This window comes from Corythoichthys intestinalis, chromosome 20 (assembly GCF_030265065.1).
Source record: "Corythoichthys intestinalis isolate RoL2023-P3 chromosome 20, ASM3026506v1, whole genome shotgun sequence".
Taxonomy (NCBI): Eukaryota; Metazoa; Chordata; class Actinopteri; order Syngnathiformes; family Syngnathidae; genus Corythoichthys; species Corythoichthys intestinalis.
Window position 1 is genome coordinate 19,858,914 of NC_080414.1, and position 15,421 is coordinate 19,874,334.

The 15,421-nt window shown below is 38.7% G+C and overlaps 2 protein-coding genes across 2 annotated transcripts in view; one reads left to right on the top strand and one right to left on the bottom strand.

Annotated features, from left to right (window-relative positions):
- The window catches only part of nphp3 (nephronophthisis 3), a 67,842-nt gene that overhangs the window by 18,508 nt on the left and 33,913 nt on the right, over positions 1-15,421 (bottom strand). Inside the window, exon 38 of the mRNA XM_057824366.1 lies at positions 13,036-13,134. Coding sequence (XP_057680349.1) covers positions 13,036-13,134 — 99 coding nt within the window. The remainder of the gene's footprint in view (positions 1-13,035; positions 13,135-15,421) is intronic.
- Positions 1,545-8,257, top strand: ackr4b (atypical chemokine receptor 4b). Its single transcript, XM_057824365.1, has 2 exons — positions 1,545-1,641; positions 5,573-8,257. The coding sequence occupies exon 2, from the start codon at positions 5,579-5,581 to the stop codon at positions 6,692-6,694; it is 1,116 nt and encodes a 371-aa protein (XP_057680348.1). The 5' UTR covers positions 1,545-1,641; positions 5,573-5,578; the 3' UTR covers positions 6,695-8,257.

Below are 15,421 nucleotides of genomic sequence, written 5' to 3' on the forward strand. Positions count from 1 at the left end.
TGTTCACTTACCGACATTACCATCCACAGCCAACTGTAGCCCTAATTCTCTGGCTTCTTGTCCCCCTTTTTTCCTTGTTCACCTCTACGATCGCCATCTCTTTTTCCTTTTTCTTTTCCGCGCATCCGATTTATGACGACTCGCCATGTTTAGAGTTTATAACAATGACAGATTTTAATTTCCCGCTTCAGCGCACGTGCGTAGTGTACGCTTGAGGGTGCCAGAGCAGGGACAAACAATTCTCTGCTAAGACAGAGGGGGTCGGACGTTGTGCAGAAAAAGGAAAAAATATATATATTTGAAATATTTAATATGTTCAAGTTTTTAAGTGTATATCGAGTAGAACGTAATATTTAATCAGACAATAATTGAAATAAACAAGAAATATGTGAATGTAAAGTGGTCCTGAGGCCCGGGAAAACATACCGGGTGGCCCCCACGTCGACAGGCTTGGTCATTAGACAATCATAACTATGACATGACAATGTCATGAGCATTAGTGAATGCTTGTAACAAATGTCATTTAGTGTTATCCAGCAAATTATTTCATTTTCTGAATGAATGTAAAAGATCCGAGCTGGACACAAATGGAGTTAGTGACATAATTTTCCAGATGACACTTAATGACATCTGTCATAAGCATTCAGTCATGCCCATGATAGTGTCATGTCATAATTATGACGGTCTTATGACGCCGCTGTCAAATAAAGTGTTACCTATAAACCCAAATAAATCAACAGATAAACCGCACTGGACTATAAGCAGCAGGATTCAAAATGAAGGAAAAAAAGTTGTGGCTTACAGTCCGAAAATTACGGTAATAAGACTAATAACATGCAAGAAAAAAAGCACTGCATATAATGAAAAAAACAACATTTTAAAAACAACAATATACTAATATAAGAAAATACTTTTTCTTTAAATACTTTAATTATTATAAAATGCCCCTCCTATAAATCAAACTATTGAAGCATATAGACTATTTTTCTAGTAAAATATAAAATCTAGACATTTTAAGAAATGAGAATTTAAGTAGATTAATTTGTGAACTTCCTAGTTTGACAGTTATGACAAAGTTGCATCTCTAAGTCATAAGTAATAAAATAACAAGGAAAAAGTCACTATATAAGACTTTTTTTACAAGACAATATTATGAAAAAAGTCACTTAAAATGAAGCAAAAATGTGTAAAATATATATGCTAAAGTTCTTTCACTTTTCTGGTTTGAATTTTAATGAGTTTGACTCAAGTAGACGTCAAATCTGTTTGAAGTGGGAGTGTGGCAGCGAATCATTCGCTGCCACCCTCCCACTTCATACGGAATTGGACGTCTATTGCTGTCAACAAATCAAGAAGTACCATCCAACTTTCTCCACACAACACAAAGACTTTAGAAAATAAGGTGTAAGTGGGTTAATTGTTGGCTCGTAAACAAAAAGCCTTCTCAGCAAGCCGAACCAGAGTTTAGTGCACGAGCTGGCATTTGGAAACATAGCTCGTGCATAATGACGGGGCGTGCTCCTCTATTGGAGGGAGGGGCTGCAGAGTGTGCATTTTTTCCTCCAACAACTTGACTACACAGACACACCACAAGCGTGCGTGAAGGTTGGCGGGCAACAGACTTTAAAAAAACAAAACAAGGTGAGAATTTATCAATTATTTGTCACTGTAGTTAGAATTTGTGTCAAGTTTAAAACGTTTGTGTATAATGTATGTTTTTCTTTGAGTTATTTTCTTTTAAACCAGCTTGTTATTGTTGTTGTGTGCCAGAGTTTAACAAGTTTTGCTTGAGCGTTATTTTATGACCAAACAGTCATTATGATAACAACCATCAAATGCACTAAAGACCTCACAGTTTTTTTTTTAATTACTTTATGGATTGTGATTATTGGCGACTTCTGGAAAAGATGTGCATCTCCATGACAGCTGCTTTTGTTATTTTGTTCGAAATAAGGCAAACAAAAATGTTTCTAAGTGTAATAATTAATGGCCTTGGACTAAATTAAAGGGTGAACGGGTAAAACGGGAAATAATGTCATTTGAGTTTTATAGTTTTACTGCCCTCATAAATAAGCATTAAAAAGCTGCATGGACCATGTGTTCATGTTCATATTTCCAGCATTTCTTGTCCTTTTTCAAAACCGAAAGCACCATGAAAGTCTACAAATCCCAGGAGCCATTGTGAGATCAAGAAGTACGGACAAAATATGAACATTTTTTAAAAATTGCCAAGCGAGGCGCCACCTAAGGAGAGGGAGGTGAGGTAGCGAGTGACGGCCAGTTGGATTGAGCAAGCGACTGAAACGTGCGTAAAGAATCGAAAAGTAAATTTAGCGCAAGCTAATGCATTATTTCATTAACTCAAGGAAGAGGATAGACCAGATCTGTCGTTCTTTTCTTCGGATAAGTCGGAACTCGCCGACTTAGTCATTTTTAAGTTTTGGACTGGTTTGCCCTCAATTCACAGGCTTCATTCCATTTTTTTCAACTGCTAGCCCAGTGGTTCTTAACCTTGTTGAAGCTACCAAACCCCACAAGTTTCATATGCGCATTCACCGAACCATACTTTAGTGTATATTTTAAAAAATGTAGTTTTTTTTTTTTCTTCTCTCAAATTCAGTATCAGATTCGCCATCTTTAACGCAGCTGGTTTTACAAGTGTTTCCCCAATGGTGTGTCGCTTGCGCTGCTTTGCGATCAGGTACGCCACTTCAGATGCTGTGAGGATCGGTTTGTTAATGGGAACAAATCCAAGACCAGACAGAGTGGCCTCATAGCTGACTCCCATCCCTTTTCATGATACATGATAATCCATATTGTACATATTTGTTCGACCACCTTAGTTTTTTTGCTCGACATAGTATGGGTCAGAAATGAAGAAAGTCATTACACAACGTACTACGATGACATTCACACCTTTGATCACTCCGGAGTGCACTAAATTCCTTGCAGCACTGATTGGCCAAGCAATGTCACGTGATTATCTCCAGCCAGTGATGGCCAAGCGGGGCATGCCATCGCGTATAGACATGATGAGTCTGTGTGTCTTAACCTCAGTGGCAGAGGTTTCACCGAACCCCTGAGACCGACTCACCGAACCCCTAGGGTTCGATTGAACCCAGGTTAAGAACCACTGTGCTAGCCTCTATCTAATGGAAGGAAAATGGTTTGCTCAGTGGAAGGTTGACCCGCACTTTGTACGAGGAATTATAACACACACACACAAAAAACACCAACATTTGTGTCACATTTTACACTATGATAATAGTATGTGATGCAAGGATCCAACACTAAAATGAGAATTTAGACATGAATACAAAAAAAAAAAAAAGTGAAAATCAACAGCAAAAGGCACAATTATTTGTAGGTTATTTGAAATTTGAAGTAATTTGAATGGGAATTCACTGATTCATATTAGCTTGCTATAGCTTAGCTATATCCGTATTGAGTCTAGTGGTGCAACGATTAATCGATTAACTCGAGTATTCGATAAGAAAAAAAATATTAAAATCAAATTTTGCTGCTTCGAGTATTCGCTTAATTAAAGTGGCGTTGTAATGGGTTTTTTTTTAAGTGTTTGCATTTAGTTATATTAATTTGGGTGGATAGTCTGCCTCATTTCACATGGCTGAATGCAGCTGCTCCCTGTTTAGAGCAACATAAGCTAAGTTTTGGTTTGAGCTAAATTTTTCTTAATGCATTCATAAATTTGTTTAAAGGTATATTTAGCTGTTTTTGTGGGAATATGTGTTTGAGCTACTTGTTAAGAGCATTGTAAAAAACCGTTGGCATTTTCCACTATTTAATCTAGCGGACTTTTGTTATGTAAGTTAGCCAATTGTTCTTTAGTTGTACATATATCCTCTTTATTTTATCTTTATTTTTTTTTAAATACCGTTTGAGGCTCAGGTCAGGTATTTTAATTTTTTATGTTCCTTATCCGGTTACTCGATTATTCGAACTAACTAGTTCATCGATTAATAGACTAGTAAAATAATCGATAGCTGCAGCCCTAATTGAGTCTGAAAAAATTGCTTTATAATTTAATTCGGAAGGGTTCAGTGAATGCACATGTGAAACTTGTGGGGTTCAGTACCTTTAGTAAGGTTATGAACCACTGATCTAGACCCCGTAAGGTTGTCTGGAACCAGTCTGCTCTGTGTTCTAAGAACAAGACACAAACAGGGTGAACTATGCTTCTCACCTCTGGAACAAGAATCTCTGACACTGTTAGCTCCTTTAAAGCAAGGCTAAAAACGCTACTATTAACCACAGCGTATTCATGGCTGCCCATATATTTCAGACTTCAACATATACGTAAGACTTTTGGATTCATTCAATTTGGGGGGGGCTATTTTCAGTTTTAATTATTTTTGTTTTAAATTTCTTGATGATTTAATGTGATTTTCATGTATCTTTTTCGAGTTTTTAGGATTTTTATGTAACGTAAAGCATTTGAATTAGCTTGTGTTTGATTGTGCAATGCTACTCTTTGAAATTTAAATCTAATAGGAATAGGATGGTACTTTCAAATATTTTTCTTTGTATTTTGTTCAAATTCATCTTAAAATGGTTGGTTTAAGTCATTCATGAATGTTTCCAGGCTGTCACTCTGTATTTACAAAATTAATAACTTATTCCAGGCTTAAATATGCGGCTGGTGACAGGACGGAAAATGCTTGACATGTTTTGGAATGTTCCATCTGTTTCATCCATTGAGTAACAAACCTGAACATGTAATTCAACAAATCTCTGTAGTCGTTTTGTAGTTGGATTCTATGATTCTACAAATTAGTTGAGTGGACTTTTAAAATCTCCTAAGAGTTATCTTTGTCACATAGATATGGTTTCCTTCAGAGGGCCGTTTCGTCTGCCAACAAAAAGTGCCATGATTAATCGGTTAATCAGGACCGATTATCAAATGAATCAAAAAAAAATTTGGCAGTCAATTGTTTGGCGACTTTGTTGAACCAAATCCTCTTTTTGGAGCCATTTAATTGCAAATACTCTCTCTTTTTTAAAGTTAAGATATTGTGTTTTCTTTATTCATTTACATCTTTTTTTTGCAAAAAAAAAAAAAACAATACAATGAACATTCATTTGGAAATGGTTTTCAGGATTTTTTTATTATCATTTTTTAAATGTTTAAAAATGGTTGTTTTTAAAAAAAAAAAAAATTAACATTTTTTCAAAGAAAAAAAAAGGGGAAAAATACACAATAAACTTATGTTTTTTTGTTTGTTTATTGGAGTGAAAAAACAGTAAATATTCTCTTTTATTATGTAGATAGAAATAAGTTACCTTAAAAACGGGGTAAAAAACAAAAACAAAAAAACCTAAGTATTTTCTGATTTCTGGAGACCTGGATTAAAAAGAAAAAAAGTAACGGTGTCCTGAGGGCAGAGGCTGGTCATGATTGTTAAGAGAAGAAAGAAATGGAGTTAAAAAAAAAAAAAAAAAAAAGCAGATGCTCACTGATGCAGGGTATGTGGATTAAACCATTAGGGAAACCATGCAGCAGAGATTCCACTGAACGTTTTCCCGTTCAATTCCTCATTCTTCTCCCATGCAGGAAAACATGGAGGATTACTATTACCAAGACAACCAGGATTTTAACCACAACGACAGTTACGACTACAGCTACGACCACTCAGTGTGCGACAAAGAGACGGTGCGCTCCTTCGCTGGTGTGTTCCTCCCGGTCATCTATTCGCTAGCTCTGGTGGTGGGCCTGGCGGGGAACGCTCTGGTGGTGGTGGTATACGCGTCCCGCTCCCGCCTGCGCACCTTGACCGACGTGTGCATCCTGAACCTGGCCGTGTCGGACCTGTTGCTGCTAGTCACGCTGCCCTTCTGGGCGGCGGACGCGGTGCACGGTTGGAGGCTGGGCTCGCCCGCCTGCAAGCTGACATCGTTTCTCTACAGTGCCAACTTCAGCTGCGGTATGCTGCTTCTGGCGTGTATCAGCGTGGACCGCTATCGGGCAGTGGTTCACAGGTCGACTGGTCGGACCGTCCGTGGTCCCAGGGTGTGGAAACAGTGGATCTTGGTCTGCTTGGCCTTGTGGGTGGTGGCCATCTTTCTGGGGCTCCCTGAACTTGTTTTCTCCACGGTGAAGCATTCCCACTACAGGATGTTCTGCACCGCCGTGTACCCGCCAAGCATGGGCCGCCCGGCGAAAGCTACCCTGGAACTTCTGGAGGTGACCCTCCGGTTTGTGCTACCTTTTCTGGTGATGCTAGTGTGCTACAGCTTGGTCGGTCGAGCCCTAAGCCGAGCACCAGGGGTGCAGAGAGGTAAAAAATGGCGGACCCTGCGCGTTCTGTTAGCGGTGGTGGCCGTCTTCCTGCTGACACAACTTCCCTACAACGCGGTGAAGCTGTGCCGAGCGCTGGACATCATCTACATGCTCGTGACCGACTGCGAAGTCAGCAAGGGTCTGGATCACGCCTTGCAGGTGACCGAAAGCCTAGCGCTAACCCACGCCTGTATAAATCCGCTCCTCTACACCTTCATCGGGTCCTCCTTTCGGGGACATGTTCTCAAAACTGCCAAGCATCTTGGACAGCAACTCGGGGGACACCCCAGACGAGAGGACGGCGAGCCGGCGGTGGAGATCGCGCTCAATACGCGCAATCAAAACCATTCGCAGTCTGGTTCCGAGGAACCGGACACCAGCACCTTCAGTATGTAAAGGATAAAGTATAGCTAGACACTAATTTGCAATAGATTACTTTTTAGTCCTGAGAAGAGATCAATACTATTTGGGTCCCTGACCAATAAAGGAGCATTTTTGTTCTCAGAATAAGTAGTCACCGCTAAAGTGGTGAACCATCTACAGCTATTCAGGTGGATAGGGCCTGAGTAGTGCGAGACTAGAAAGATGCTAGGTTAACTGTTAGATAATCGGGTATCTAAACTGAGTTTGCAAAATCTTATCAATTTTATTGTGTTGAATCACTCAGGTTACGTCACGAAAAAGACAACACAGTTTACGTTTTATGACACAATCATTGCTAGCACTTGAGGTTTAGCATGCAAAGATCAGGAAGAGATTTTACAATTGTAAATTTGCGTGGGAAAAGAAAATCACTTTTAGAGCACTTTAGAATATTTCATTCAGAAATATCTTAAACGAGCGTCTGAAAAATGGGGGAAATTACCAAATTTAGGGAAGGGTGTGACTCATGTATGGTTGAGTTTGGAAAAGTTGACTATTTGAGAAGTACTGAAGCATGGTTATCTACACCTGTCCCTTGTTGGTTCTTATTTTCAGAATTTTAAATGTGTGAGACTGAGCGAGTGTCATGTCACAGCTGGCAGACTGAAACCTTCTATGTCTGAATTTGGAGAATTTCTGTTTTTTTCACAAACTGATACAAGTAGTCCCTGCGTGAGTATGCTGTTTTTCCAAAGTAAATAGCTTGATCTCCTCGATGATGCAATGTTAACACCTGAACAAACATTTTATTTTTGGTTTCCTGAAAAGTGACGTTTTTGGAGAGGCGAGGTTTCCGGCAGACAACAGAGATGTTGAGCATGTAGACAAGACTTTTCGTACATAAATTGTTTATAAGAAAAGGCTAACCCTTGTGTCATGTCCAATGCTTAATTTTTAAATCCTAAGGTGCCGGAACGCAAAGTACATATGACAGCGCAGGGATGATGACACGGGGACAGGTCCCGGAACATATGCAGAAAATGGTGCTGAAAACAAAACGCAAATGCCTGCCCACTTGCCATGCTGCAGGACTTTTTTTTCTTTCTTTTCACTGTGCTTTTCTGACTCGTTTTGAACCATCTTCCTTCTTTTTGAAAAAAGACAGTGAATGCAACTGTCTTTTTGACATGTTGAAATACCGTTTGATCCTGGCTGCTTGCGCCCCAGATGCCGCAAATTTCAAGTTATTTTTTTTTCATGTCAGGGGCGTGATTTGTTGGTCCAGCTTTTCAGTGCGTCAACAATTGTCCGACTCTTTCAAATGACGTTAAATTTTTATAAACAACATGCAAATCTTGGGGTTTGTTGTGCAAATGAAATTATGCATATTATTATTTTTCTTTATACTGTAATGTCTGTAACTGTGCATTATATTCTGATATGATTTCCGAGGCACCCTGAACTGCACGCAATGTTACTGTTGTTTTGGTCATGTGATGCGGGAGTGCGACAGAGAGGCACAGCCTGCCGAGAGCCCCAAGCTGTGTTCTTACTGTCAGCTCTATGTGTTAATAAAGAAACAAAGTTGTCAGCACATCGTGTGTTCGATACTTTTGGCAACAAAAAGCTCAAAACAAGACACTATGCACGATCTGTTTAAGAGACGCTGGGACTGGAGAGCTGTGAGTAGTAGGAAGCGAGGAGGAGACGAGCGAGAAGCAAAAGTTCGCAGTCGAATGTGGCGGCAGTCTGCGATTATTTTGTTTATTGTTTTCTTATTGTTGCCACAATAAAGTGGAGAAAGCCATCAACGACCCCTCTCCTTCTTTCCCCCCAACGTTTTTATATTATTTTTATTTTATATGCACGAGAGGTGCCGGATCTGCCCAAATAAGTCCTGGAACACAGAGAGGCCAAAATCAAGAGGTGCCGGATCTTTTTCCGGTAAGATCCGGCTCAAATTAACCCCTGGTTATGTCTAAATTGTTTGTTTTGTTGATTCAATTAAAAGGGTTGACAGACTAGCAGCACATTCGACATATTTATGTAAAATAAATACTAACTGCCTGATCTTTGCTCTTTTCACAAAGAATCAAGACTGTTTTACGTCCATATCTATAAAGAATTCAGGGATTTACGCATTTATTCACAAGAATTTTCAACGAAATCAGCTCTTTGTTGTAAGGCTGCTGCCACAGTGGCTTAAATACTAGTATCGCATTCAACATACTAGTATTTACGTAAAATAAATGTTAACTGCCGTTTTTGTTTTGTTTTTGCTTTTAACCAAGAATCTAGATTGTTTTACGTCTATATCTATAAAGAATTCAGGGATTTAAGCATTTATTCACAAGAATTTTCAACATAAAAGGCTCTTTGTCTGTGTTTCCACTCGGTCAGCTTTTACAGACATAGGCCCCCTATTTATCGGCCCCACGCCCCGTCAATATATTATGACGTCTATGGTTACTGTCCCACCGAATTATTTTTTTAAAAAAAACAATAACGTATAAAAATACTTGCCGTTATTAAATGCTTCATTGAGAGTCCACTTAAATCCACTCAGGCTGCTGAGAACACTAAAAGAGAACACGCTCGTGTTTAACAACCTAAACGATGATTGACAGATTCGGCGTCTGTCAAGTCAGCGCTCCCGGGCTTCTCTGGCAACATCAAAGTATCACAGCTGTCACACATAGTTAGTCTTAACAAGCACTAAACTGCAGTGCACTGATGAGCAAGAAAAGCAGCAGGAGGGAAAGTGAAGGCTGTAGGCGAATGAAGCAGGGAAACAAATATATTTCTTTAATTACTCTAAAAACCCGATGTTTTTTAGCCGACTACAATCCTCTGAAAAATGGCGCGATCGGCCCGATTTCCGGTCACGTGATCGGATCGGGGTGTCTCTAATAAATACGTTTAAATTCACAGCAGATTGAATGCCACATGATTAGACGTTTATCATCATCTTGGGAAGCGTGACAAGTACTCCTTTGTTACGGTGGTGTGCGGAGCTGGCGGCCGTCTTTGGTAGGCCGACCGGTGGTTGAAAACTAGATCATGAAAGGTTTTTATATCTCTGCATCGGCATGTTATTTCTTTCTCCGACGACATCATTTTAGTGCCGTATCGTTACCAATAATATTTATCTTCATTTTATTAGAGGTTTGACAAATTTATTGTCAAAGCAATATTTTTACAACTTGTTTGGGGAAGTTAACTTCAGGTCAAATGGGGGCCAATATTCAATAGGCTTCAAAATGAAATTTATGAAATGTAATAATTGGACAACTGTTTATTATTACACATTAAAAGAATTGAAGGCTTAATGTTATTTTATAATAGCTTTTATCTTCCCTTGTTTTTTTTTTAATTATGCTGCAAAGTACACAAAGCAAGCATGTTGGAATACCACAGTTTCTCATTTTTTCCATCCTCAGTACCTGTTAGTCATCCTCTTTCCACTGCACTGGCTAAACTAAAAGGCCAGACCGCAACCATTTGGAAGGGATCATGTTGTCCTGAGCGCTGTTTACCAAGAGACAATGGAAAGAAAGCTTCTGCGTCACAATCTGGGATGTCATTCGAGAAAGCCAAAACCACGCACGGGAGAGAACAGATTGGGGAAAACACCCTCGAGATAACATTCGGTCATTGTCAACAACGTCTACTTTTGTTTTGGCTTTTGGTCAGATTGCAGTAAGAAGTGTTATAACTCCCTTTAGAGCAGGGGCGGGAAACTTTTCCTGGACTACGCGAGCAAATATTTAGTAAGATTCATAATGAATTACATTATTGCAGGAAATATTAAAATGTTCACATTCCTTCCATGGTATGATATGTTTTGGAACGTGATATTTTTTCAAAGCCATTCCCACCAGCAAAGGGATGTGAAAAAACAAACAAGAGAGTAATCTTGGATGATATCTGAGGCGTCGGTCAGTGCAGAGCAATTTCCAACACTAATATGAGTTTAGGGTGTTAGCTTTTTAGTGTCTCAAAAATGACGTCGCCAGTGGGAAGATTTTAGATACAGTGGAACCTCTGAGGTCAATGTAATTGCATTGCATTTTGAAATGTTTTGGCCCATTTGGAGGGGAAAAAAGAACAGGAGTGATCCAATCCAGATACAAATTGTCAACTTGGAAAGTCTTTAAGCCTTTATAGGGCATTTATTTAACTCATTGGCTGCCATTGACAGCGCCAGATGTCCAATACATTATGACTGGGAGAGGTAGGCAGTGATTGATCGCTGCTAGCCCTCCCAGACAAAATGGATAGGACATTTAGCGCTGTCAATGGTACTGAAAGATGATCATTTAATGGGTTAAATATTAAAAATTAAAAACAAAACAAAAAGAAAGATTTAAAATGTTGAGATAACCAGAATGTATTTGTGTTTGTCGTCATTTTAATTTTGTTTTCATTAACATTTTATTAATTTATAATTTATTCTTAAAATAAAATGTGTAATTAATATCAAAGAAATGAGAGGATTTTTATTCATAAAATAAGTTTATAAATATAACATGTGGACATCACATTTTAGGTCTTTTAGGCCGCACTTTTTCATGTTACTATTGTGGCCTAAATGACCCAAAATGTGATAGACAGTCACTAGATTGTGAATTCTATCAAAAACTGTAAAAATTAATAAACAATATACAGTGGTACCTCTACATACGATCACTTCGACACACGAACTTTTCGACATCCGACGTAAAATTTGAGCCGCCATTTGTTTCTACATCCGACGAGTTGCTCGAAATACGACAACATGACAGCACTGCAAACGAACGCACGGTGGATTTTCTTGTGTGAGAAATCAACACAGTTTTCAAAAAAAGTTGATACAGTTGGAGAAACAAGGAAAAAAGTGATGCTTACCTTTGAAATGAAGATGCAAGTTATAGAAAAATATGAGCTTGGGGTGCGCGTCCCTGAACTGGCTCAACAATACAGCTCCATGGTCCTCTTCCGACCACCGTTCGCCACTATTTATAAGTTAAGGTGACAATTATTATTGTGGTAACATTGCCAAGGAAATCGCCAGCTTCGTCACGTTTTTATCATTTATTTAAGAACTTATCCAACACAAAACGCCCATTGTCTTAAGCAGTTGACTGCTCTCAAGAAAACGAAAGTATTATCTCTACCGCACCGACCTATCTCACTGAGACGTCAGCTTCGCGGTGCGTTCAGGGACAGTAAAAAGTGTCCGCCATATTAGAATCCGATTCGTTACATTATTTACAGGAATAATTATTAATTCTTATTATTATTATTATATTATTCTGAATTATTTATTTATAACTTATTTGTTTTTCTATGTTTAATTGTCATTTGTAACAGTGCCAGCAGTATTTATTAAGAATTTAGTGTATGTTTTTAGGCTTTGGAACGAATTAATGGAATTATAATGTATTCCTATGGGAAAATCCTGCTCGACATACGACCATTTCGACTTACAAACAAGGTCCTGGAACGAATTAAATTCGTATGTAGAGGTACCACTGTACCAGTAATGCTCAATCTTAATTTGAATTTGGTCAATGCCTTAACATCCTTAAATGCCAAATGTAGAAAACAGATGTTTACAACTGCAAAATGTTGAAAAGAAAATACATTTGACATCATTTGAATGTCAACAAGTGGGGTTACTTATGTGTAGTACAGTATTTAAAAACCAAAATAGGAAATACTGAATGACTAATGATACAATGAGAGAGCGCGCATCCCCTTTTACAAAAAAATAAAAAAATTAGTGGAATTCCGAATGATCTCATGTCAGAGGCTCCACAGCACCAACATTCAATTCTACAGGCGCCAAACACGATAAGACAGCAGTCCAAAACAGATGTTCAATCGTCATCATGGGCAAAAAACAAATTTTTTCAAGGCTATCAGTTTGTGGCTGTTGACCACTGCTTCTTCCAAGTTAATGCCCGAGCCGGTTTCAGAAAAAGCTCATAAAGTCAACTTCCAGCCATTGACGAGTACGTACAATAATGTCTCCAAAAACTCAAAAGTTGCAAAAGAACAACTTTTATCCTGAAGACAATTTGACTGCCAGGGTGTTTTTAGCACTCAAATGATCACAAATTACAAGTATTTGTTTCCCTAAAAAGAAAAGCTTTCAGACACACTCAAGCCAGACCTACAAATATTTAACAGTGTATTTGATGAGCACTATTCTAAATCCACTTCAAACCCTACCAAAACCAAATATGTTTATGCAGCCAAGCCAAAGCAAAGTACTCAACAAGTGAACGAGCACGCCATCAGTCCAGGAAATAAACATTTCCAGGATTCACGCCACGTGCGTTGTCACGATCAATGACTCATATGAACAAAACAACTAGGAGTGGACTTACCACTGCTCCACCACTTCTTCCCATTGATGACAAATTGATCTCCCTCTCGACGGAGGCTGCAGGCCATGTTGGTGGCGTCGCTGGAGGACACGTCGGGTTCTGCGGAAATGCAACTTGGTTTGAGTTTTCCGGTTTTTCTTCTTTTTTTTTTTTTTTTTTTTTGGTTAATTATGTCTTTTATTATTCTACCAAGCCAGCCATACTTTCGCAGTGTACAAAATACACGGCAAGTCAGTCTGGTATTCTGAGGTTTCAAATGGATTTCCATTTCGAGCAATATATCGACCGACCGATCATGCGTCATGAAAGTGGCGAAACAAGGCTTGCGATAACGATTATCTCACGATATGGCGATACATGAGTAAGTAAATCAATCTACGATACAACTCAATAAGCAGAGATTGAGTGAAGGCATGCGGGGCAGTCCTCCCCCTCCCCAGTGGCCGAAAAATGTCATTGCATTGACTTTCCAGAAATATGAATTTAAAATAAAGACCTAGCTGCTAAAATGTTGTCCATACAAGTTGTAAAGCAATAAAACAAACAACAAAAATGAATGAAAATAGCAGGCATTTCATTATGAGTCAAAACTATTTTTCGAACAGATCATGTGACTAGCACCTTAGAGACCCTAATCCTACTAACTGAGCATATATCTTTATATGTTCTTTATTGCTGACACTTCGTTTCAGGGTCATGAACATGTTTTGTCCCTCTCCCCCACAAAAGTCAAACTCAGCCTATGCAACTATTAATCCATTCATGGACAGTGGTCACCAGTGTTGTTAAGAACGGCGTTACTAATGGTGTTGGTAGAATCTAATTAATTAGTTTTCCCATCTTTGCAACGCCATTACAGTTACTGACGATGTGAAGGTGTGCGTACCAACAATTTGGAGAGAGCAGAGCTGGAGGGGGGAGGAGGGAAGGGGGTTGTGACGCCATTGCAAACGCGATGCTAGTTGGCTCGGAGCATTAGCATAGCATTTGCGTTCTCGCTAGCTTTAGCATTTAGTGTGGCGAGCGTCATCTTAAACTCTCGTGCAACTTTTTTTTTTTTTTAACATACAGTTCGTGGCGTTCAGGCGGGTACTACTAATGCAAAATAATGGACTGCTTTCCTGCTGAGTATGCGTTATCATCACCAAGTGGGCATTGTCCTTGTAGATGCTACAAAACATTAATAATTTGTTTTTGTTTTTTATTACCAAAAATAGTCACTTGCCCTTAACTTTTCTTGAATGACGTATCCATAAACTTTTTGTGAAAAAAAAAAAAAAAAAATCAAAACAGCTAGAGTAAAGACAGAAGAGGGAAGAGATTTAGAGCCTCACCTGCGTATTGAAAAATACATCTATATATAGTAGGGGTGTGATGGCAAATCACAGTTCAGTACGTATCTCGGTACGGGGGTCACGGTTTGGTGCGGGTTCAGTAGAACAGGAAAAACAAATATGCTTTTTGCTCACAGCATTTGAAAGTTAAAGTTTGTATACCATTACATTCTTATATAGGTGAAATTTTAAAAAATGTAAAAAATGTGACCAATGGTTTTTGGGAATGAAAAAGGCAGTTCAATTCAATCAGTTAATATAAACATATTTGATGTGAAAGACATTATAGAATGGATCATGTAATAACGTGTAGAACGTGACAAGTAACACGAGTTACTTTGCCAATTAACGAATTACTCTTCAGTTGAGGTAACTGAGTTACTAACTCAATTACTTTTTGGGAGAAGTAATTTGTAACTGTAATTACTTTTTAGTAATTAGTAAAAGTAAAATTAACAACACTGGTGGTCACTAGAGTGAACGGCTATTCAGCAGAAAGTGATCTGTAAGTGCCACAAAACTAACAGGAAGTGACCCGCAAATGACACAAAATCCACAGGAAGTGACCAATGAACAAGAAGTGACACAGAAATGACCTAAAATCACCATAAAGTGATCCAAAATATACAGGAGGTGACCCAGAATTACCTTAAAATTAACAAGGAAGTGACCCGAAAATTGACTCTTTGCCACTGACAACAGTAGACTTCCAAGTGAATGTGCATATTTCAGTGCTTTCAGTGTTCGTTCATTCACCCCTCCCAGTCAAAATGCATTGGACGTCTCGCGCCATCAATGGCAGCCATTGAGTTGAATGAGTGCCAGAAAAAAAGTCATGTCATTTTATGGCAAGAGTACTTCGCTAATAATATCTAAATTTGAATATCAACAAACATCTTCGATGTCCCTTGCATTGTTTGTCTTCGGAGAGTGTTGTTTTACAAGGTCATTACATCAATTGAGGTTACATGATGTTTCCCCTGCAGTGAAAACCAAATAAAATCCAACAAGACTAACACTGTAATTTCATGTTTGGGAAAGCCTGAGGGGGA

Bases quoted from the DNA above. Each gene is read 5' to 3' on its own strand.
- ackr4b (XM_057824365.1), top strand. From the start codon at position 5,579: ATGGAGGATTACTATTACCAAGACAACCAGGATTTTAACCACAACGAC.